General features: G+C 41.2%; 1 protein-coding gene across 1 annotated transcript in view; it reads right to left on the bottom strand.

Annotated features, from left to right (window-relative positions):
* Positions 1-25,056, bottom strand: part of LOC126592166 (uncharacterized) — a 48,445-nt gene extending 23,389 nt beyond the window's left edge. The window contains exons 1-4 of the mRNA XM_050257907.1: positions 24,927-25,056; positions 23,258-23,391; positions 7,880-8,285; positions 2,120-2,253 (exon numbers count right to left, since the gene is read on the bottom strand). Coding sequence (XP_050113864.1) covers positions 2,120-2,253; positions 7,880-8,285; positions 23,258-23,391; positions 24,927-25,056 — 804 coding nt within the window. The remainder of the gene's footprint in view (positions 1-2,119; positions 2,254-7,879; positions 8,286-23,257; positions 23,392-24,926) is intronic.
* Between the last annotated feature and the right edge of the window lie 1,182 nt (positions 25,057-26,238).

Below are 26,238 nucleotides of genomic sequence, written 5' to 3'. Positions count from 1 at the left end.
TTATTTTTGTGTGTTGATTAAGGTGGTCAACTTAGTTTTCATGCAGGAATTTGAAGCTAAAATATAAGGAAGTTTCACCTAATAGTTACAACCTTATATTTGCAAGTAGTGGAGGTCGCTTATAAACGATCGTGTTAAGTGAATTCTTGGCAAACGTTTCATGCTTTTCATAGTAACAATTGCCTCGTCAATGCTTATAGTTTTCATGAAGCTTAATGATCTTTGATTATATCTTTATTGTGCGTTTCACGCAAGGGACTTTTAGAGAATGTTTTGAGTTGTTGCATGTGCATTCCCATCCAATTCAATAACTTAAGGAAGACTTGAAGGTTAAAAAAGTGCTATCACAGTTAACCTAGGGCGTTGAGATTCATGGTTTATTGAAAGAAGCAATTGGAAATCAAATTTGAATGCAAGTGTATCATGTGTGGAGAAGAACCCTCTAGTTACCCCATATCTCATCAATTCACCTAATTTTGTCCAAGAATCTGTTTACATTGTTCTTGTCTAAATTTACTTATTTTCGTCCAAAATCAACCCCACCTTATTTCTTGGAGTCGTATTAGTTAGAATTTGTCTTAGATTATGTTTTTAAGTGTTTTGAGCCATTAGAAAACCAAATTTCGTCCAAGTTGGTGTTGGAGTTCAAAACTGCCCAGAAAGTGTTTTTAAGGCAGTTTTGAGTGTTTTTGTGCTGTTTTGAGTCTTTTGGTTTGTTTTAGTGTTTTAGAGTTTAGTTTTGCATTCGTTGAGTCTAGTTTAGTGTTTTTAAACTTTGTTTTACATATTTGAGTCAGTTTAGAGTGTTTAGCAATCCCTCCTAATCCGCGGTTTAAGAACGATCCCTACTTATCCATACTACAATTGTCAACAAGAGGGTTTAATTTGTGTGTTTAGTTATTTTACGCATCAATGTCCATTCACCTTGAATTCTTGCCCAGTTCTCAAGCTCTTAATTTGGACTGCACCATGCACAAAAAGATTAGTAATAACAAACGGACCAACCCACTTGGAACGTAACTTACCAGTGAATAGACGAAGATGGGAGTTGAACAACAACACTTTCTGCCCTAGTGTGAAAGTCTTGCCTCGAAGCATCTTATCATGGAATGCCGTGGTCTTCTCTTTGTAAATTCTAGCATTCTCATAAGCTTCATGCCTTATCTCATCAAGTTCACTCAATTGAAGCTTTCTATAAATTCCAGCTTGGTCTACATTCAAATTGAAGGTCTTGATAGCCCAATGAGCTCTATGTTCTAATTCCACAGGGAGATGGCATGGTTTGCCATACACAAGCCGAAAAGGAGACATACCAATGGGGGTTTTGTAAGCCGTTCAATACGCCCATAGTGCATCATCCAACCGTAAGCTCCAATCTTTTCTATTTGGCCCAACGGTCTTCTCCAAAATCTGTTTGATCTCTCTATTAGACACCTTGGCTTGGCCATTGGTTTGGGGTGATAAGGTGTGGAAACCTTATGTGTCACACGATACTTCTTGAGTAATGCCTCAATGGTACGATTGCAAAAATGAGACCCCCCATCACTTATTAGCACCCTAGGCATCCCAAATCTAGAAAAGATATTAGTTTTCACAAAATCTGCCACAACTTTAGAATCGTTAGTTCGAGTGGCTTTCGCTTCCACCCACTTTGAAACATAATCAACTGCAAGTAATATGTAATGGAAACCAAAAGATGAAGGAAAAGGACCCATAAAATCAATACCCCAAACAACAAAGATGGGTACCTGCGGCATTTGATCTCTTTGGCCTATATTACCTGTCTTTTGGCAGCGTTCACAGGTTAAACAAAAGGTTCTAGCATCTTTAAACAAAGTAGGCCAATGAAAACCACATTGAAGAACCTTAAAAGCTGTCCTTTAGGTGCCAAAATGACCCCCACATGCATATGTGTGACAAAAACTTAAAATTGAGTGAAAATCTGATTCATGCACACATGTTCTTATAATCTGATGCAATATTTCCACAAGTATGGGTCATCCCAAACATAAAATCTAGCATCCTTCTTAAGTTTATCACGTTGGAATTTGTTTAGGGTGCTAGGAACTTGTTTAGTCACCAAATAATTCACCAAATCTGCGTACCAAGGCTCACTTACCTTAATGGACAAGAGTTGTTCATCTGGAAACGTTTCAGATATGGGAAGAGCCTCCTCTTCACGCACCAACCTGCTTAGATGGTCGGCAACTACATTGTCACTCCCTTTTTTGTCCTTAATTTTGATATCAAACTCTTGAAGTAGAAGCATCCAACGAATGAGTCTAGGTTTAGCTTCTTTCTTTGTGAACAAGTACTTCAAGGCTGCATGGTCAATGAAAACAATGACTTTAGTGCCAATTAAATATGATCTAAACTTATCTAATGCAAAGACAACTGCCAAGAGCTCTTTCTCAGTTGTAGAATAATTTAATTGTGCATCATTTAAGGTACGAGAAGCATAATAAATAACATGTGGCAGCTTGTTTTTCCTTTGACCCAAAACAGCTCCAAGTGCATAATCCGATGCATCACACATTAGCTCAAAGGGAATGGACCAATCTGGTGGAGTGATGATTGGTACCGTGGTAAGTAAGTCCTTGAGATGGTTGAATGCTTGCTCACACGCCTCGTTGAACTCAAAAGACACTTCCTTTTGTAGGAGACAGCATAAGGGCTGTGCAATCTTGGAAAAGTCCTTGATAAATCGTCGATAGAATCCTACATGACCAAGAAAAGAACTAACCTCTCTCACCGAAGTAGGAGAGGGTAAGTAGCGTACAAGATCTATTTTAGACTTATCAACCTCAATTCCTTTTTCAGAGATTATATGACCCAAAACAATACCTTGTTTAACCATAAAATGGCATTTCTCCCAATTTAACACAAGGTTTGTTTCAACACAACGTTTCAAGATTAAAGTGAGATTATCCAAGCAATTATCAAATGAATTACCAAACACACTAAAATCATCCATAAATATCTCAATAATCCTTTCAACATAGTCAGAAAATATGCTAACCATACACCTTTGAAACGTGGCAGGAGCATTGTACAAACCGAATGGCATGCCTCGATATGCAAACGTTCCAAAGGGACAAGTAAAAGTGGTCTTTTCTTGATCATCCAAGGCAATGACAATTTGATTATAACCAGAATAACCATCACGAAAATAATAGAAGGAATGACCCGCTAACCTCTCAAGCATTTGATCTAGAAACGGCAATGGGAAGTGATCCTTCCTTGTGGTGGCGTTGAGCTTCCTATAATCAATGCACACTCGCCAACCGGTTTGAATTCGGGTGAGCACAAGCTCATTCTCCGCATTTTCTACAACCGTCACTCCAGATTTCTTGGGTACACATTGGATAGGTGATGCGAAATATATAAGCACACAAATTAAACCCTCTTTTTATCAATTGTAGCAAAGTATGTAAGTAGGGATCGTTCTAGGCCGGGGATTAGGAGGGATTGCCAAATCACTTGAAACTGACTCAAAACGTAAAAACAAAGTTTAAAACACTAAACTAGACTCAAAGAATGCAAAACTAAACTATAAAACACCAAAACAAACCAAAAGACTCAAAACAGCAAATAAACACTCAAAACTGCCTTAAAAACACTTTCTCGGCAGTTTTGAACACCTAACACTAAATTGGACGAAATTGGGTTATGACTTGACTCAAGACACTTAAAAACACAAACTAAATTGATTTCTAACTAATCTAACACTTCAAAATAAATGGGGATTGAGTTTTGACGAAAATTGAAAACAAGAACAAACTTTGTAAATTGAACAGATTCTAAAACGAATTTGATAAAAGTGAATGGATGGAAAGCTAGCTAAGGGGTTCTTCTCCACACATGTCACACTTGCATACAAAACGATTTCCAATTGCTTCTCAATAAACCATGAATTCCCAACGCCCCAAATTAACCGTGAATTGCACTAATTAACCCTCAGATTTTCCTAAAGTTATCAAATTGGATGAATTGCATATGACAACCCAAAGCATTCCTCACAAGTTCCCTGCATGAATTGCATAACAAAGATACAAGCAAAGATCATTAAGTTCTATGAAAATCATAAGCATTGGCGAGGCACTCGTTACTATGAATTGCATGATACTTATGCCAAGAATTTACTTAAATCGATTGTGATCAACAACCTTTACTACTTTTGAATATAAGTTCATAACGATTAGGTGAAATTCCCTTATATCCTAGCATCAAACTTATGCATGAAAATTAAGCGTGCACTCTCAACCAACACACACAAATCAGTTTTAATTCATGCAGATAAGTAAATTGAATTCACAACTTATGAAACGCAATTGAAAGTAATCAAATTATATAGCAAGCATAAACATGGTTTCGAATCCCCCCTAGCCAAGGGGGGGGGGGGTTTAGTTCCTCATACGTACAAAACAAAGAGTATAGAATTTAAACATTGAAATCAAAAGAAAGAAAACCCCTAAACGCTCCAACGATCCTAACTTGAATGGCATGTACGTCCAAGGCTTCTCCTCCTTCCTCTTTGCTGCGGCACAAGGTTTTGGGGACAGGTTTGGATGGTATTTGTATGGAGGAATGGATGGGAGATGGTATGGCGGTGTTTAGGATGGATTGGGGGTGTGGCAAAAGAGAGAAAGATGGCTGAAAATGTGTTTGTGACGTAGTGTATGAATGTGTTGATGTGAAAATTAACTAGCACTCAAATTAACCCTCTTTTTATCAATTGTAGTAAGTATGTAAGTAGGGATCGTTCTAGGCCGGGGATTAGGAGGGATTGCAAAATCACTTGAAAACTGACTCAAATACGTAAAAACAAGTTTAAAACACTAAACTAGACTCAAAGAATGCAAAACTAAACTTTAAAACACCAAAACAAACCAAAAAACTCAAAACAGCCCAGAAACACTCAAAACTGCCTTAAAACCACAATCTGGGCAGTTTTGAACACTAGACACAAACTTGGACGAAAATTGGTTTTAACTTGACTCAAAACACTTAAAAACACAAACTAACTTGACTTCTAACTAATATGACTTAACAAAGAAAAGGGGGATTGATTTTGGACGAATTTGAAAACAAAACAAAACTTGTAAACGAACAGATTTTAAAACGAATTTGGTTTAAATGGATGAATGGAAGGCTAGCTAAGGGGTTCATCTCCACACATGTTATACTTGCATTCAAAACGATTTCCAATTGCTTTTCAATAACCCATGAATTCTCAACGCCCCAAGTTAATTAGGTCCGCTTAAATTAACCTTCAGATTTTCCTAACGTTATTGAATTGGATGATTGCATAATAGAGATACATGCAAGAATCATTAAGTTCTATGAAAACCATAAGCATTGACGAAGCACTTGTTACTATGATTGCATGAAACTTATGCCAAGAATTTACTTAACGCGATTGAGATCATCAACCTTTACTACTTGCGAATATAAGTCCATAACGATTAGGTGAAATTTCCTTATATCCTAGCATTCAATTTATGCATGAGAATTAAGCGTGCACTCTCAACCAACACACACAAATCAATGTAATTGACATAGATAAGTAAATTGAATTCACAACTTATGAAACGCAATTAGAAGTAATCAAATCATATCGCAAGCATAAACATGTATTTCGAATCCCCCCCTAGCCAAGGGGGGGTTTAGTTCCTCATACGCACAAAACAAAGAGAATTGAATTTAAACATTGAAATCAAAGGAAAAGAAACACCTAGAAATTCCAGCGACACGAACTTGAATTGCATGAACTTCCAAGCTTCCTTCTCCTCCTCCTTGGTGCGGCAAAGGGTCTAGGGACAGGTTTAGGGCCTTAGGTGTATGGATGCATGGTTATGGAGGAATGTAGTAGTGTTTAGGGGATGGGAATGGTGCGGCAAGAACTTAGAACTAGGGGGAATGGTGTTTGGTAGCTACGGCAAGAGTGTGGAGAGGGTTGGACGAATTTCTGGAGTGAATTGTGAATTGTGGTGAGTTCGGCCAAGGGGGTTTATGAGTATTTATAGGCACTTAAAACCCTAGGTAAATCAGATATGGACTTGAATAACCCAAATCCACAAGGAATGAGGCTTAAAAATCAAAATTAAAAGGGGAAAAGACCTCCTAGGTGTGGCTGGATAGGGAGAGGAAGGATAAGGCTTCTAGAATGCCTTGCAAGGCAAGGAACTAGGGCATCTAGAAGCTAGGGTGCGGCACCAATGTAGGGATTAGGGATAGGGCTTCTAGAAAGCCCCAAAACTGATAGGAAATGTAGGAAACTCACGGCAAGGAGGGGAACACTCTAGAAACTTCTCATTTGTGTCCTACAACACTTAGGAGCCCTTCTAGCTTTAGGAAAACATGTCTCAATCCTCCCTTGACTTGGAATTCTTCTCCTTATTCATCTTGGAAAACCTTTCCTTCTTGGACTTGGAAAACTTCTTTGTTGCTGAAACTTGATGCCATTTGGATTTAGCTTTCCTACTTCAAGTAGGAAACCTTGTTTGAGTAGGGAACTTCATCTTCTAGGAATCCCAATTTCACTAGGAAACCTATTTCAACTAGGAATCCTAATTCAACTAGGATTCCATCTTCAATTAGGGACTTTCCTACTTCAACTAGGAAACCTTGTTCAAGTAGGAAACATCATCTTCAAATCTTCAATTTCGTCCAAACCCTTGGCTCCAAATATATGATGTCCATTCCAAGCTCTAATTTGCTCCAAAAGGCTCCAAAATGCATCCTTTTGCATACTTTTCCCTTAGAACCTGAAAACACATAAAACTAGCTTAAAAGACTACTTTACTAAGGAAAAACACTATAAATGCACAAGAACAAGCTAAACTAAGGCGCATAAATATGCTCCTATCATGTGTAGATGGGTTTGGCTAAAAGAATGGATAGAGAATGGGTGGTGTGGCTGAATGTGTTTTTGATGTAGTGTGTTCTCTAGTGTTTTTGCCTTCACTCCCTATTTATAAAAGCTCCAAAGCAAAGAATCACTCAAGTGGCTTCAATAAACAATACAAACAAAGACCAAAATGATGCAAAAACAGCTAGTTTACATCCCTTTTCCACATGTGTCTTGCCTTTAACAAAAGGCAATCATTCCTCTTTTGCTAATTCAACTCCTTTGTAGCTGTCCATGTGCCTTTATTCTTCAATTTCTGATGCATTTGCCTTGTATTCCATCCCTTTTCCACATGTACTAGCTGTTAGACAACTTTCATACACATGTTTTGCATCATTTCATCTTGCAAACATCAACTTTCGGCCACTTTACACCTCTACACACATGCTATGCATCATTTCAGCTTGCAATTATGTTTGTAGTTGCTGAAAATGTGAATACATCTTGTAAAGCAATCCAACAAATGGCATCTTTCACTTCTTTTCCTTTCAAATTGTTCCTTAAGTGTATGTATCTGCACACTTCCACACTTCAACTTCATTATTCAGATTTTTGCATGTGTTGAATCCCTTTTTAAAACACCAAAAACGTCCATCCCACTTGCTCCATATGCATGCAATCCATTTTGGCCCAAAATTGCTCCAAATTGCACCAAAATGCACTTTCTTTCCAACTTTGTTATTAGGACCTACAAACACACGAAAATAGCTTAAAACACTCTTATAAGCAATAACTAAGTAAGTAAATGCAAGAAAACATGTTAACTAAGTCGCATAAATATGCTCCTATCAATAGGTGAAACCCAACGGCTATCGGAGATGGGATAAATCACTCCACAATCAAGGAGCTTGATTATCTCCTCTTTCACAACTTCCATCATCGGAGGGTTGAGACGGTGTTGAGCCTCTCTAGTTGGTTTGGCCCCCTCCTCAAGAAATATGTGATGCATACACGTTGTAGGGCTTATACCTTTGATATCGGCTAAGGTCCAACCTAGGACAGATTTGAACTCCTTCAAAACACGCACTAGTTTCTCTTCTTCTTGTGTCGTGAGGGATGAGGAAATAATGGCGGGTAAGGTCTCGTTTTCCCCCAAGAAAATGTACTTCAAATGGCTTGGTAAGGGCTTGAGATTAAGGATGGGTGCCTGAATTATGGATGGAAGCAACTTGTTAGTCGAAATGGGAATTGAATCGAAGTTAGGTAATGACTCAAGGGCAGCAACCAACTCAATGAATTCCTGACTAGGAGGCACGGCATGGAGTGGTTCATGTATGCCGTGGGTTAGCATAGGTTCTGCCCCCTTGGTTTTGAGTTCCATGCCTCTTGTAATGACGTTTTCAAGTGCATCGTTATTCAAATCTTCAAGATATCCCTGCGCCAAAGAGTCAATTATATCAATAGAGAAACATGAATGATCCTCACTAGGATACTTAATAGAATCAGAAAGATTGAAATTAACAACTTACCCATCAAATTCCATGGAAAAAGTTCCATTAAACACATCAATCTTAGTACGCGCATTTTTCATGAATGGCCTTCCAAGGAGGATGGGCAACGAAGGGGCATGGTCTGATTCATCCATTTCGATGACATAGAAATCCGCCGGAAAGATTAAATGATCAACCTGCACTAAAACATCTTCCAAAACTCCCTTTGGATAAGCATTAGATCTATCAGCCAATTGTATGATTACACCATCATGTTTCAACTCACCTAAGTTCATAGATACATAAATTGAATATGGCATAACATTTATAGATGCTCCTAAGTCTAACATGGCAGATTTAAAATGGGTATTACCAATGACACAAGGAATTGTAAAACTACCCGGATCCTTGCATTTAGGAGGCAACTTACGTTGTAAGATGGCTGAGACATTTTCACTTACCTTCACCACTTCCTTGCTCGAAATTCTCTTCCTAGTTGTGCAAAGTTCTTTTAAAAACTTGGCATACTTTGGCACTTGCTTGATTGCATCAAGGAGTGGAATGTTGACTTGAACTTTCCTAAATGTATTAGAATATCCTTTTCAGCTTCCTCTTTCTTTGTTTGCATGAACCTACGAGGACAAGGTATATTCGAAGGAATAACATTAGTAGAACCCGAATTGGACACATTCTTACCTTTGTTGGACAGATTGGGTGGTGTTAGGGATATTGGAACTTGCGGCAAGGATGCTTCTATCCTTGCTGTGGGTTGACTTGATTCCTCCTCTTCCATTTGCAACATTTCATCCTCTTTGTGACCTGTTTTTGATGAAGAACCTACCCCAACCTCCTTGCCATTTCTTAGGGTGATTGCTTTGGCTGATTCAAACCCTCCTTTTGGATTTGCAATGGTGGAACTAGGGAGTCTTCCTTGGTCTCGAAACTACCCTACAAATTCAGCAATCTGCCCAATTTGTTTCTCTAGTTGATCCACCTTCTTGTCTTGGCTTTGCATTGCTTTGGTTTGATTTTCTTGCCCTTGAGACAAATTGGTTAGTAACTTAAGAAGTGTGTCATTATCCAAAGTGTTACCTGAAGTGTTTGGAGCAGATTGTGGATGAGCTTGTGTAGGTGCGTATGGCTTGGTGTAGAAGCCCGGGGGTTGTTGCCTAAAGCCTCCTTGTGGTTTGGGGTGGTTGCGGCTCCCTCCACTTGAAATTTGGGTGGTCTCTTGATATGAGCATATTTATGCGACTTAGTTAACATGTTTTCTTGCATTTACTTACTTAGTTATTGCTTATAAGAGTGTTTTAAGCTATTTTCGTGTGTTTGTAGGTCCTAATAACAAAGTTAGAAAGAAAGTGCATTTTGGTGCAATTTGGAGCAATTTTGGGCCAAAATGGATTGCATGCATATGGAGCAAGTGGGATGGACGTTTTTGGTGTTTTAAAAAGGGTTTCAACACATGCAAAAATCTGAATAAAGAAGTTGGTATGGAAGTGTGCAGATACATACACTTAAGGAACAATTTGAAAGGAAAAGAAGTGAAAGATGCCATTTGTTGGATTGCTTTACAAGTTGTATTCACATTTTCAGCAACTACAAACATAATTGCAAGCTGAAATGATGCATAGCATGTGTGTAGAGGTGTAAAGTGGCCGAAAGTTGATGTTTGCAAGATGAAATGATGCAAAACATGTGTGTGAAAGTTGTCTAACAGCTAGTACATGTGGAAAAGGGATGGAATACAAGGCAAATGCATCAGAAATTGAAGAATGAAGGCACATGGATAGCTACAAAGGATTTGAATTAGCAAGAGAGGAATGATTGCCTTTTGTTAAAGGCAAGACACAATGATAAAAGAGCATGTAAACTAGCTATTTTTGCATCATTTTGGTCTTTGTTTGTATTGTTTATTGAAGCCACTTGAGTGATTCTTTGCTTTGGAGCTTCTATAAATAGGGAGTGAAGGGAAGAACATAGGAGGACATAAAAAAAAATACAATCAGCCACACCACCCATTCTCCATCCATTCTTTTAGCCAAACCCATCTACACATTCATACACTACATCACAAACACATTTTCAGCCATCTTTCTCTCTTTTGCCACACCCCCCTGATGCGTAAAATAACTAAACACACAAATTAAACCCTCTTTTTATCAATTGTAGCAAAGTATGTAAGTAGGGATCGTTCTAAACCGAGGATTAGGAGGGATTGCTAAACACTTGAAAACTGACTTAAAAACGTAAAAAAACGAAGTTTAAAACACTAAACTAGACTCAAAGAATGCAAAACTAAAATTTAAAACACTAAAACAAACCAAAGACTCAAAATAGCAACTAAAAGACTCAAAACTGCCTTAAAAACACTTTCTGGGCAGTTTGAACTCTAACACAAATCTGAAGGAATTTGAGTTTTAACTTGAATCAAAACACTTAAAAACACAAACCAAAACACTTTCTAACTAATCTAAGACTTCAAAATAAAGGGGAGATTGGTTTTGACGAAATTGAAACAAAACACAAACTTTGTAATTAAAACAGATTGTAAAACAATTTGGGAGTTTAAATGGATGATTACGTTCAATGAAAGATCATAATAATAAAGATACAATCAAAGATCATTACTGTGGATGCAAATTTCTTCCTCCTTGATCTTGGACAATTTTGCACCTACAAAACAATTAACACCTTAGGTTAAGGCCAAGAGCCTCACGCGCCCACGATGAATGGGGGGGGCTTTGGCCGAAGAACCTCCGATGCCAAAGTTAGAATTTAGAGAGAAAGAGTGTTTAGAGAATTTTGGGATTTTTGCCAAAGTGTTGGAATTAGCTTTTTGGTGAGAATGAGAGTATATTTATAGGGACAGGAGGTGGCTAGGGTTTTTAGGTTTAATTAGCCAATTTATTTGGCTATTAAACATAAAATGAATGTTTTGGTGGTTTTTTGTATAATTGGCTAATAAAAAGGAAGAAATGGTGGGAAAAGGTAGAAAAAAGGTAATGGATTAGGTTTTTCAATGGGATAGCCGGCCCTCTTGTGTTTTTAGGTTTGAGTGGATGTTTCAAATTGACAATTAAGGGATTGATTAGGTAATTAATCCCTTAATTAGTCAATTATTATGATTTTATGAAATATGAAAGGAATAAGTATATTATTTAGCTAATTGATTAGCTAAATAATGAAATGGGAAATATATGAATAAATTAGGTTTTAAGTTGATACCTATTTTGGGCACTTTTGACTTGGTTGAAAAAATGATTCTCTACTGCTCGCGTGTAGGAAAACCGGTATGCCTTGAGGGTATTTTTGTCCTCTTTTGTCCAAAAGTCCACGTGTCGCCTAGTGAATATTTTTGGCTCCACAAATGCCCCCACACCTGTTGGGCTGCTCGCAAAAAAGGGCAGCAGGTGTAGAGATCTTCTTGCTTTAGGAAACTTAAGACTGCTTCCTATTTTGATGTTGATTATCTCTTTAATAGGAAATTAGATCCTTCTAGGAAAGGGAAATAAATTTCTCTCAAAGCCTATTTAAGTCCACCTTAAGTGGGTTATTAAATCAACTTTGGAGAGCGATTTATTCTACCCTACAAGAGAGAGATAGCTTAGAGGATATTTGTTCCCCCTCCTCTAGCAATCTTCTACATCTTGTCCGTGCAAAGGACCGTCTTTCGTTGCTTTCTTCGTCTTCTTCGTGCCGCACCAATGTAAGAAAAATTTAATTTTTCTTGCCTTATTCTTGGATAGTGCTATTGCGGGGTAGCCGTCGGGGTGGTGCGGCACGTCGGCTGGCAGGGGCCAGGAGCTGGCTCGGCATGAGCTGAGGAGATGTCGTGGCAGGGACCACTGCTTGGGCAGCTTGGCTTGGCTTGAGCCAAGGACAGCTTGTGCAGCTGGGGTCGAGGATTGTGGCGCTAGGGCACAGTGTTAGGCGAGCCGCATGGCTCATGTCCTTTGGGCTCTTGGACCTGACTCGGGCCAGGCTGGCGATTGAGAGAAATAAGGAGATTGCGGGTCTCATGGGCTGCTGGAATGTTGGGCATGCAGGCCTTCTGCCTGCTGGAATGCTGGGTTGAGCTCCCCTGCTGAGTACCATGAATGTCGTTGGCTGCTTAGTCTTCTTTGCTGAAAGAAAGGTGGGCTGCTCCAGAAAGATGAGGTAAAGAGGATCAAGGCGGATGCATTGGCTCGTCTGATCACTGTCGTGGAGCTTACTATGAATGAAGATGGAAAGAAGAGATCTTCCCCGCCTGCTCATGAGATGCCTAGTTAAGAAACTTCTTCTGCTGCTCATGAGGGTCCGCTTGCTACCGAGAGGTATGTGATTGACATGACTTCTTCTAATGGGAAGAAAAATAAGGCTGCTAGATCTGAGCATGTGGCGTATTCCATGTTGAGAATGGCTAGTACAATTGTGGATAAGATTGCTCAGCGTAAAGGTTTTATCATGCCCTCAGTGCCGAAGTCTGTACCAGGACGTTCTTTGGGAGCCAAGTTCGGTTCACCTTTGTAGAGACTTACTATTATGAAGAGTGGTAAGGTGGACTCTGCTGCTAAAGTGGCGCCAAAGCCTGCTCCCTTTGCTGCTGAGATTGATTCGCCTCAGATTCAAGATCTTAAGCTTGCAATTTCTGAGCTTCGTTTCGCTGCTTATGCTAAGAAGGGAATGGATGAGCTGCAGCGCGTCTGTGTTAGTCTGCTTAAGAAGAATGAGCAGCTGAAGGGTGAGAATGATGGGCTTGAGGTTTTAAGACCTTCTCTATTTCTCCGAAAGACTTGCTTGCTTTTACTTTTAAGGCTTCCATTGGTGAAGTAGTTGGAGAAGTTAGTGCCCAGACTAGGGCAGCCGGGGGTGAAGCGCCGGATGATGCCGTTGCTAAGAGTGTTACGACTGTTGAAGGTGTGGCGACCGAGTAGTCGTGGGATGTCCAAGCTGCTGTAGTGTTGTATTTTAGGTAGCCTTTAGGATTTTCTTTGTTTTTCCTTGTAGCTCTTGTTTTGCTTGAACTCATTCGGCCTTTGCTAGTTGTTTATAAACATGTTTTCCTTCGTTTTTCTTCATCTTCACTTCTTTTGTTCATGCCCTAACCTTTAGACTTGATAGACCAGTGGCAGGCATGCTACTTTTTTATAAGCAGACAAACTCGCGTAGCCTATGCAGCCGTAGGTGTTGGTGTAGAACTTTGCAAAGTTGTTAGCCATAGGGTTGGCAGCCGGATGCCTTACTTACAGAAGCAGACAAGTCCGCGTAACCACTAGGTTGTTAACCTTGACTTTCTTCAATTCCGTAGGTTGCGTAGCAAGTATCACAACACTTTAGGACTTGGTGTAGGTTGTTCCGCGTTTGGCAGAGGTGAAGCTTATCGACTACGTAGCATGTCGGCAGTGGATAAAACTTCGTATATGCGCGCTAGCTTGTTTAACCTTTCACAAGAATGTGCGGTTGTATAAGTCTAGTGCGGCTTCACTGCTCGAAGGGCAAGCCGTAGGCAGTCTTCCGGAATCCGTAGGCTACCTTAGTGCACTCGGTAGCAGCTTTAGGATTCCAGGGCAGCCGTCCATCGGATGTACTGCGTAATGTGCCCTCTCCGTCTCTAGGGCCCGGTTCCCCACGGATTAGGCCAAGAGACCCAAAATCCTTCAGTTAGCTAAGCCTTGAAAAAGACCATTGCGGCTACTTCTAGGAATCCCGGCGCAAGCCATCGTGCATCTAGTTATACTAGGGCAGCCAGGCTCATCCACGTCTGGATATTCGGAGTGTAAAGTTTATCCTCCCGTCTTGGAGAGCTGACCCATATGGGTGTCGGAGAATTGGTTTACCCTCTCGCACTGGAGAGCATGGTTGGTCCATCGGGGGGCGCAATTCTTGCGATGAGTCCCTAAGAAGGGCGCAGCCTTCTTTTGAAGTGCAGGAGTGATTAGTTGTTGTAAGCATGCAGCCAAGCCAAGTTGTGATTACTTCTAAATTCCTCATTGAAAAACGAGTGAAACGAACGAGAACTTTAGCTGTAAGGTAAGAACTGCATAACAACTGGATAGTCCTCAACTTGTGAGGTGGTGCCCGTCGAGCTTATTGAGTCTTCGGGTTTTGATGTAGCGGGAGGTCACACATGGTACTTCTTCAGATTGTAGGCCATCCATTTCTTTTCAATCTTTTTGCCGCTTCATGGTGGTGAGGGTGTAATTACTCTTGCCCCCTACTCTGCTGATCTTGTACGGACCTTCCCAGATGGGATCCATCTTTTTGGAGCCTTCTCTGCCGGCAGTGATGAAGGCTTTTCTGCGTCGTCGACATGCAAATGCCAGAAGTCTCCATCGGGTGGAGTAGGCGCAGCTAGAGTGTGCTCGGCTACTTCTGAGGCATCGTTGGGCCGCTCTTTTACGTCACCTAGGCTCGGCGTGAAGACGCAGTAGGGAGCTGTGGAGATGGGGCCATGTCATACGCAACAGGAGATGCTCAACTGCCGGTATTGGGCCACTCTAGAGTTGAATAATTGAGCAAGGGTCGGCTAGGGCTGTGTGATGCGCAGCAAGAAATGGTACTCAACTGCCGGTACATGTTGCTCCTATGTAGAATCTTTTAGGGCGACGAGGACAAAACTTGCTTTCGAGTGTGTCCTTCCAGTGTTGCGTTCGTCAGAAAACTTTACATCCGCCAGGGTCTACGCCTTTATCGTCGCGCGTCTGGATTGGGCAGAATAGTACGTCATTATGATGATTGCATGCGTTTGAAAGTAAAACTTGTGCTTCTGGGTTGCAACAACTATCGCCAAAGTTAGCTTTTGAATTTTTAATAACATCGAGGAGAGCTTTTGAACTGTAGAATACAGGTAACTGTGGAATACAGGTAGTCGGGCCCCCATCTCTTCTCGCATGATGGTAGAGCTTATTGCTACTTTAGATACCGTCAAACATGTGAATAAGTCATCCGCTGCTTCTAGGGAGGTGATGTCGGGTACTTCTTCAAGTCCTTGAATGTGCATTGGCGAGCCTCATCCCAAAGTGCATACTTCTCTGCCAAAGCAAAAGAGTCTTCCAGAGTTAGATCTTCTTTCATGATCAATTTTCCGAATAGTGGGTGGTCTGCTGGAAGTCCTTTTTGGAAGGCTGCTCTAGCTATCGAGTCGTTGCATCCGACTATTTTTGCCTTCTCTACTTTGAACCTCCTCACATAGTCGCGAAGTGACTCCTTTAGGTTCTTCTTGACGTTGAACAAATGATCAGATTTCTTTTTGATCGAGCGATAGGATGAATATTCTTTGGTGAAAACCAAAGAAAGTTCGTAGAAATTCCGGATGGATTGTGGCGGCAGGGTGTAGAACCAATCTTGCGCCTCGCCTTGTAGAGTGGTGGTGAATATCTTGCACATAAGCTCATCGTTGTTTCGATAAAGGATAATTGCGCTTCGGTAGCGCTTTAAGTGTCTCTCCGGGTCTTCATCCCCTTTGAAAGATGTGAAATGTGGCATGCTGAACTCTCGTGGAGGCTCTGCCTGCTCGATCTCGTCCGTGAAGGGTGACCTGCTTATGTTGGTCATGTTCCATCGTAGTGCCTCGTCGGTGACCTCGTTGCGTTGGAAATCATGCAATCGCTTGGTCAAGAGTCTCTCTACTTCTTCCTGAATTTGCCTTTGTTGGGGTAGCGGAGCTCTCGGCTGCCCCCAACCATGACTTGCTGGTCTAGACTGCTCTTCCATGTGTTTGGCTCGTCTACGCCGCAGATGCAGTGCATGTGGTGCATTCCTAGCAGGCGAGCGAGTTCTTCGCAGGCTGCTGGTTGAACTTGAGCTGGATTGAGTGACTGCCTCTCTCCGTCCGTCGTGCTGCCTACTCTGATGTGAGGTGGATGATGCTCCTTGTGGGCTTAGCCGCGAATGAGCACTTTGTTCGGAAGGTTGCTCATGTTGACTATCGGAGTGTGACCCCAACCGTGAATGTGTGCTCATCCATGGGCCTAGTCGAGAGTACACGCTCCTCCGTGCGCTAAGATGGGAGTATACGCTATCTCGGAGGCCCAATCGGGAATGTACACTGCCTGAACGTTCGGCTCGTGGCTGGTCGAATGGCTGCTTGCCGGGACGCTGCTGGAAAGGTTCGTCTGCCCTTGTCCTACTTCGGGATACCTCGTCCGGGGCACGTTGGATCCCGATGCGTTGCAAAAGTTGATTCACCAAAGTTGTCTGTTGTGCAAGGGCGCTCGTCAACCCTATGACTTGTCGAGACAAGTTTTGTTCGCCATTTGGATTGGAAGAGCTTGGAAGGAATGCGCCTCCTTGGGCAGTGGAAATGTGGTAGACTCCGGGCGCGAGATTTGAATTGGGAAATGTCAAATCCACGAAAAAATATGGTGAGAATGCCCCCGGCTCGATGGTAGGTCCGGATGGTTGAGATAGTCTTGGGTCGACTTGGGCTGCTTGGAAAGCCACTGGAGCATGATGGGCCTTGAGAGTGGGCTGCTCGTCGGGAGCAGGCTGGGTCACGAGAGCAGGCTGCTCGGCAGGAGCAGGTTGGGCCGTGAGAGTGGGCTGCTCGACGCAAGCAGGCTGAACCACGGGAGTGAGCTGCTCGTTGGGAGCAGGCTGGGTCACGAGAGCAGGCTGCTTGGCAGGAGCAGGCTGGGCCACAGGAGTGGGCTACTCGACGGAAGCAGGCTGGACCACGGGAGTGGATTGCTCGTCGGGAGCAGGCTGGGTCACGAGAGCAGGCTGCTTGGCAGGAGCAGGCTGGGCCACGGGAGTGGGCTGCTTGGCAGGAGCAGGCTGGGCCACCGGAGTGGGCTGCTCGACGAAAGCAGGCTGGATCACGGGAGCAGGCTGCTCAATGCGCGGTGCATGTGAATGCGAGGTTTGGGCTTAGGTCCACGTAAACTTAGATGGCATAGCTTGGATCGTGGTCTTGGTACCATGAGCCTTGGATGGCACGGCTCGGGCCGCGGTGAAGGCTCCATGGACCTCGCCACGAGTGGCTACCGAAGTAGCCACCGCGGTGGTTCCCATGGTGGCCGTGGTGAAGGCACCATGGACCTCGCCGCGGGTAGCTACCGAGGTAGCCACCACGGTGGTTCCCATGGTAGAAGCTTGTGGTGATGATGCCGCTCCCCTTATTGTCGCATTTTGCCTCACGGATCTCCGGGCCGTGGTGAAGGCTCCATGGACCTCGCCACGAGTGGCTACCGAAGTAGCCACCGCGGTGGTTCCCATGGTGGCCGTGGTGAAGGCACCATGGACCTCGCCGCGGGTGGCTACCGAGGTAGCCACCACGGTGGTTCCCATGGTGGAAGCTCGTGATGATGATGCCGCTCCCCTTATTGTCGCATTTAGCCTCACGGATCTCCACAATCCCATTTCTTGAACATTAGAATTTTCACTTGTGGAATTTTCTAAATTTCTAGCCATTATATTTTGCTTATACGTTTTATCAAAGAACCTTTGCAAGTAAAAAATTCTAATAATAAGAACGTATGAAAAATATTCAAATGGACTAGAAAATAAAGAAAAAACCTTTTTGTGCGAGAGTCTTCTACGAGTATGGATTTCAGCTCTCAATGAAAGCACCAATTTGTGGATGCAAATTTCTTCCTCCTTGATCTTGGACAATTTTGCACCTACAAAACAATTAACACCTTAGGTTAAGGCCAAGAGCCTCACGCGCCCACGATGAATGGGGGGGGCTTTGGCCGAAGAACCTCCGATGCCAAAGTTAGAATTTAGAGAGAAAGAGTGTTTAGAGAATTTTGGGATTTTTGCCAAAGTGTTGGAATTAGCTTTTTGGTGAGAATGAGAGTATATTTATAGGGATAGGAGGTGGCTAGGGTTTTTAGGTTTAATTAGCCAATTTATTTGGCTATTAAACATAAAATGAATGTTTTGGTGGTTTTTTGTATAATTGGCTAATAAAAAGGAAGAAATGGTGGGAAAAGGTAGAAAAAAGGTAATGGATTAGGTTTTTCAATGGGATAGCCGGCCCTCTTGTGTTTTTAGGTTTGAGTGGATGTTTCAAATTGACAATTAAGGGATTGATTAGGTAATTAATCCCTTAATTAGTCAATTATTATGATTTTATGAAATATGAAAGGAATAAGTATATTATTTAGCTAATTGATTAGCTAAATAATGAAATGGGAAATATATGAATAAATTAGGTTTTAAGTTGATACCTATTTTGGGCACTTTTGACTTGGTTGAAAAAATGATTCTCTACTGCTCGCGTGTAGGAAAACCGGTATGCCTTGAGGGTATTTTTGTCCTCTTTTGTCCAAAAGTCCACGTGTCGCCTAGTGAATATTTTTGGCTCCACAATTACGTTCAATGAAAACTATAAGCATTGACAAAGCACTTGCAACTATGACATCATGTCACTCATGCTAGGAATTGGACTTAACGCGATCGTGACTAGCGACCTTCACTACATATGAATATAAGTGTGTGACGATTATGTGAAACAACCTTATATTCTAGCAACATATTCATGCAAGCCAATTAAGTGTCGACCCCTAATTAACAAACACAAATAAGTTATTACTCGCACAGTTAAGCCAATTGCATTCACGATTCAAGAACTCATAACTGGAATTTATCAAATCAACTTGCATACATAGTCATGGCTTCGAAATTACCCCTAACCAATAGGGGTTTAGCCACTCATGTTCGTAGCAAAACGAAAGGAAAAGAAATTAAACATTGAAATCATAAAACGAATTACACCTAGAATGCACCAACGATGAAGCTTAAGCATCCAAGAGTCCTTCCTTCTTTCTCCTTGCTGCTGCACACGAATGGGTGAGTTTTGGGGGTTATGAATGGTGTAGAATGATGGGTTTATGGCTGGGATAGGTGTATGGGACGGCTAGGGTGGTTTTTGGTCAGAAAATATGGTGAATGGTGAAGGATAGGTGCGGCAGAGAGAGTGGTGATGTTTCTGGCGTGAATGGGACTGAATGGGGTTGTTTGTGGCTGCACAAACATGTTTATTTAAAGGGATTAGGAAATTAAAAACCCTAGGCTAATTAGGTAAACAGAAATTTAAGTCAAAAGCTTCTAGAAATAGGAAACAAAATCAGAAAATTAAAGGAAAGGGCAAGGGAAATTCGGCTAGGGTTTAAAACACAAAAGGAAGGTGTTTTAAAGCTTAGAATCAGGAAATAACCCTCTCCCTTGCACGGCAAGGAAGAGGAAATACCAAGGTGGGTGCGGCAAGGGTTCAAAAGGTGCAAGAGATGTGTATTTGATGTCCTAGAATGCTTAGGAAGTCTTCATAATTGCTGGAACTTTTAGGGACATTTAGGAAAAATCAAACCAAAGTAGGAAACTTTGGCTTAACTTTCCTATTTCAAGTAGGAATCCTTGTTGGAGTAGGAATCCTTGTTCTTCTAGGAATCCATCTTCCATTAGGAATCCTTCGTCGATTAAGAATCCTTCTTCAATTAGGAATCCTTGTTCAATTAGGAATCCTTCTTCAATTAGGAATCCTTCGTTGATTAGGAATCCTAATTTCTTCAAGTCTTCAATTCATCCATTCCTTTTGCTCCAAAAGGCTCCAAATTACATCATTTTGCACACTTCGGCTTTGGAATCTGAAAACACACAAAAGTAACTTTAAACACTAAAATAGCTAACGAAACATAACATAAATGCACGAGAACAAGTCAATTAAGCCGTATAAATATGCTCCTATCAAATTCCCCCCACACTTAGCTTTTGCTAGTCCTCGAGCAAAACAAAGAAATAAAACAAAACAAAACAAATAAAACACAACCTAAACCTTCCAACATTTGCCTCAGGGATTTCCAAAGCACATGACATGTTAAAAATCGTTATTCCCCACAGATTTTAGTCATCTTTACACTTAAGCACATACTTAATCATAGTTACCACTTACTAGTTCACAATTAATCAATTAAAACAATGTTTTTGATGTAGTAACATGCCTTAGAGAAATCACTCAATTCCTTACAAGATATGCACTCAATTTTCACTCAGATTTTCTAACTACACACCCTATACTAGTTATATGTGAGAAGATTGATGTAGATATGGAAACGAACGCTCACATATATGTATAACAAAGAACGCAATTTCTGGAGTTAATAAACATGTTAAGATATGATCTCATGAATGGAATGCTACTACTTAGACGTGAGAACCAGTGACACCATATGCTCATACCAAATTCAAACTCCACAAATTGAAACACATAACACTCAAGATTGAAGTTCAAGGTTGTAACGAGGCTTGGGGTATTGGCTAACAAAGAAAGGTAAGGGAAAACAAACGTTCTTAAAGCAATAGCAAGCAAAGTAATGAAATTGAAACTTAGAATTCACTTAGATTGCAGAAATCAACTTATAAACACGAAGGGAGGATTCAAGCAATATTTAGGGCCGAATTCAAAGTTTTGGACCCCTTTCTTCAACAAACAATACTTTGGGACTCTTTTTCACACACTTTTTCTTTTTCTTTTTCCACGAATTTCATTTTTTTTTTTTCTTTTCATGCCGTGTTCTATGGCACCCAAAATACCCAAATTGAAACCTTTCCCCCACACTTGTTTTCTGCCATATATAAATCAAAAGGAATTCAATTTGAATTATGCTTTACTATGCTTTAAGAACAAGGGTAAGGATGGTCCTAATCTAGGCTAGGTGAGGGTAATGTGGGTTAACAAAGAAAAGGCTAAACAAGGCTCAATGGGGTTAAAACCTACAAAACATAATGACATAGGGGATTCACGGCTTTTTGGTTATGGTGGTGGTCACTACACAACTTTATCTTGAATATGTGTTATGCAAATCAATAACATGCTTTGAATGAAATGGGCATGAGTTCTAGCATTTGGAACTAAATGATGAAACGCCTTCTAAGTAGTAACCAAGCAAGGAATAATGAGATCATACAACGACTTAGAAAACAATAATGCACAGATTTTAACTCTCCAAATAAACGTTTAGGCTCAAGTCTCACAAGGTTGTAGCGTTCGTTTGAGTAACTTCCTTCAAGCATGTTACAAAAACTAATTTTTATCCTTTGTGATTGCATGTGAATTCATAAGCTATAACCACAACCAAGCATAACCAAAGAGTAATTCAAACTTTCATCATGTTAATAACTTTCTTTAACAGCCATGCAATTACAAACCGAATCCTCATCATTGTGTTGGAAGGTACCCTAAACACAAACAAACACACAAAAACAACTCTTTTTGGGTTTTTTTAAAACAAATTTTTCAATTTTTTCTTTGATTTTCGGATTTTTACTTCAAAACACACTAAAACACACCAAAACACACTAAAAACACTTAAAAACAGCAAAGAACAAGTTTTGAAATAATGGGTGATAAAATCCCACGAATTTACATGAAAAACACTTAGTTACCCCCCCACACGTAAATCAAACATTGTCCTCAATGTTTTAAGCATAGAATCACACAAAACACACAAACAACAAGTAAAACAACTAAATAGGCAGATTAGAAAGAATCAACAAAGAGAAGGGTTTAGGAACGCAAATCGGGAATTGGAGTGATTCCTTGGGCTTCCTTTGTTGAATTGCATGGGTTGCCTCCCAAGTAGCGCTTTCTTTTACGTCTTGCAGCCGGACGAAGAACACAATCATGCCCCATTGGTGCCCACGGCATGGAGTGGGATCTCCTCCACAACCTGCCCCATAGCACTCTCATAGTATGGCTTCAATCGATGCCCGTTAACTTTGAATTCCATCCCGTTCCGTAAGCTTTGGACTTGAACTGCACCATGTGGAAAAACATTAGTAACAACAAAAGTCCGATCCACTTAGAACGTAACTTACCAGGAAATAAACGTAAGCGAGAATTAAAAAGTAAAACTTTCTGCCCAATTGAGAAGGTTTTGCCCCTAATCATCTTGTCATGAAACGCCTTTGTTTTCTCCTTGTAGATTCGGGCATTCTCATATGCTTCATTCCTTAGCTCCTCAAGCTCATTCAATTGGAGCTTTCGATGCATTCCAGCAGCATCTAAGTCCAAATTGAACGTTTTCACGGCCCAATGCGCCTTGTGCTCTAGTTCCACGGGTAAGTGACAAGGCTTGCCATAAACTAGCCGAAATGGAGACATCCCTAGGGGTGTCTTATAGGCAGTGCGATACGCCCATAATGCATCGTCTAAACGCATGCTCCAATCTTTTCGGTTAGGCCCCACGGTCTTCTCTAAGATTTGCTTGATTTCTCTATTTGAGACTTCGGCTTGGCCACTTGTTTGAGGGTGATAAGGTGTTGAAACCTTATGCTTGACATTGTACTTCTTAAAGAATGCCTCAATGGTCCGATTGCAGAAATGGGAGCCTCCATCACTTATAAACACCCGCGGCATCCCAAATATAGAGAAAATGTTAGTCTTGATGAAATCTGAAACCACTCTAGAATCGTTAGTCCGGGTAGCTTTTGCTTCTACCCATTTGGAAACATAATCAACCGCAAGCAAAATATAAGTAAAACCAAATGAAGTAGGAAAGGGACCCATGAAATCAATACCCCATACATCAAAAATTTCAACATTGAAGATGGGTGCTTGCGGCATTTGGTCTTTTGCCAAAATGGAACCTGTTCTTTGACATCTATCACATGTTAAGCAAAACATTCTAGCATCTTTGAACAATGTAGGCCAATAAAAACCAGATTCTAACACTTTGAGGGCTGTTCGTTGGGTGCCAAAATGGCCTCCACATGCATAAGAATGACAAAATGCTAGAATTGAATTAAAATCAGAATTTGGCACACATCTTCTAACAATCTGATATGGGTAATATTTCCATAGATATGGATCATCCCACACATAAAATCTTGCATCATGTTTCAACTTATCACGTTGAACCTTGCTTAGGGTGTTAGGAACTTGCTTAGACACCAAGAAATTAACCAAATCGGCATACCAAGGGGTACTTACCTCAATGGACAGAAGTTGTTCATCCGGAAATGTCTCAGAAATGGGGAGGGACTCTTCTTCACGCACCAATCTGCTTAGGTGGTCAGCCACCACGTTTTCACAACCTTTCTTGTCCCAAATTTCAATATCAAACTCTTGAAGTAAGAGCATCCAACGAATGAGCCTTGGTTTAGCCTCCTTTTTGGTGAAAAGATACTTCAAGGCTGCATGGTCAGTGAAAACAATTACTTTAGTACCAATTAGATATGATCTAAATTTATCTAAAGCAAATACAACCGCCAAAAGTTCTTTTTCGGTTGTAGAATAATTCAATTGAGCATCATCTAGAGTGCGTGAAGCATAATAAATAACATGGGAATGTTTATTTTTTTTTCTTTGACCCAAAACAGCCCCAAGTGCATAATCCGAGGCATCACACATCAATTCAAATGGAATGGACCAATCCGGAGGAATGATGATGGGTGCCGTGGTAAGTAGCTCCTTGAGATGCTTGAATGCCTTCTCACATGCCTCGTTGAACTCAAAAGACACATCCTTTTGGAGGAGGCGGCGGCATAGGGGTTGTGCAATCTTGGAAAAGTCTTTGATAAATCTTCTATAGAATCCTGCATGACCAAGAAACGAACGAACCTCTCTAACCGAAGTAGGAGAGGGTAAGTAACGTACAAGATCTACTTTCGACTTATCAACTTCAATTCCCTTTTCAGAAATTATATGACCCAAAACAATACCTTGTTTAACCATAAAGTGACACTTTTCCTAATTCAACACAAGGTTTGTTTCAACACAACGTTTCAAGATTAAAGTGAGATTATCCAAGCATTTGTCAAATGAATCACCAAACACACTAAAATCATCCATGAATATCTCAATAATCTTTTCAACATAATCCGAAAATATGCTTACCATACACCTTTGAAACGTGGCAGGAGCATTGCACAAGCCAAATGGCATGCGTCGATATGCAAACGTTCCAAAGGGACAAGTAAAAGTGGTCTTTTCTTGATCATCCGGGGCAATGACAATTTGGTTATAACCTGAATATCCATCAAGAAAACAATAAAAGGAATGACCGGCTAACCTTTCCAACATTTGGTCTAGAAACGGCAAAGGGAGGTGATCCTTCCTTGTGGTGGCGTTTATCTTCCTATAATGCACACAAGCCAACCAGTTTGAATTCGGGTGGGCACAAGCTCATTCTCCGCATTCTCGACAACCGTCACTCCAGATTTCTTGGGCACACATTGGATAGGTGAAACCCAACGACTATCGGAGATGGGATAAATCACCCCACAATCTAGAAGTTTGATTATCTCCTTTTTCACCACTTCCATCATTGGAGGGTTAAGACGACGTTGAGCCTCTCTAGTTGGTTTGGCCCCCTCCTCAAGAAATATGTGATGCATACAAGTCGTAGGGCTTATACCTTTAATATCGGCCAATGTCCATCCTAGGGCAGATTTGAACAACTTCAACACATGCACTAGCTTCTCTTCCTCTTGTGCCGTGAGGGATGAAGAGATGATGGCAGGTAGTGTCTCGTTTTCCCCCAAAAAGATGTACTTCAAATGGCTTGGTAGGGGTTTGAGATCAAGTATGGGTGCCTGAACGATGGATGGAAGCAACTTGTTAGTCGAAATTGGAATGGACTCACGGTTAGGAAACTTACCATCATGTGTAGGCAATGAATCAAGGGCAGCAACCAACTCAAGAACTTCCTCACTAGGAGGCACGGCATGGCCTAATTCATGTATGTCGTGGGGTAGCTTAGAATCTGCCCCCTTGGTTGTGAGTTCCATGCCTCGTGTAATGACTTTTTCAAGCGCATCGTCATTCAAATCTTCGAGATATCCCTGCGCCAAAGAGTCAATTATATCAATAGAGAAACATGAATGGTCCTCACTAGGGTATTTAATGGAATCAGAAAGATTAAAATTAACAACTTCCCCATCGAATTCCATGGACAAAGTTCCACTATACACGTCAATCTTCGTCCGGGCCGTTTTCATGAATGGCCTTCCTAGGAGGATGGGCAGCGAAGGAGCATGGTTCGATTCATCCATTTCGAGGACATAGAAATCCGCTGGGAAGACTAAATGATTCACCTGCACAAGAACATCTTCCAAAACTCCCTTTGGATAGGCGTTAAAACTATCGGCCAATTGTATTATTACACCATCATTTTTCAATGATCCTAAGTTCATAGATGCATAAATGGAATATGGCATAACATTTATAGAAGCACCTAAATCAAGCATGGCAGATTCAAATCTAGTGTTACCAATGACACAAGGAATGGTAAAACTACCCGGGTCCTTGCATTTGGGAGGTAGTTTGCGTTGCAAGATGGCGGACACATTCTCACCTACCTTTACCACTTCCTTAGTCGACATTCTCTTCCTAGTGGTACACAACTCCTTCAAAAACTTGGCGTACCTCGGGACTTGCTTGATTGCATCCAACAAAGGTATGTTTACCTGAACTTTCCTAAATGTCTCAAGGATGTCCTTTTCAACTTCCTCCTTCTTCGTTTGCATAAACCTACTAGGAAAAGGAACATTCGAAGGAAAAACATTAGTATGAACCGAATTTGACACATTCTTACCCTTGTTGGACGAATTGGACAGATTTGGGGCACTAGGAGCTTGCGGCAAAGGTGGTCTACCTTTGCCGTGGGCATGCTTGATTCCTCCTCTTCAATTTGCACATTTACATCACTTTTGGGACCTGTTTGTGATGGTGTAGAACCTGCCCCAATCTCTTTTCCACTTCTCAAAAGTATTGCCTTTGCACTTTCGAAACCTCTCTTTGGATTTGAAATGGTGGAACTAGGGAGTTGGCCGGGATCTCGAAACTTACCTACAAACTCGGCAATCTGCCCAATTTGTTTCTCAAGTTGATCCACCCTTTCGTCTTGGTTTTGCATAGCTTTAGCTTGATCTTCCTACCCATTAGACAACTTAGTTAGTATCTTAAGAAGT

Source organism: Malus sylvestris, chromosome 12, assembly GCF_916048215.2.
Source record: "Malus sylvestris chromosome 12, drMalSylv7.2, whole genome shotgun sequence".
Taxonomy (NCBI): domain Eukaryota; kingdom Viridiplantae; phylum Streptophyta; class Magnoliopsida; order Rosales; family Rosaceae; genus Malus; species Malus sylvestris.
Note: the sequence above shows the minus strand (reverse complement) of the source record. Positions and strands in the feature narration are given on the sequence as shown.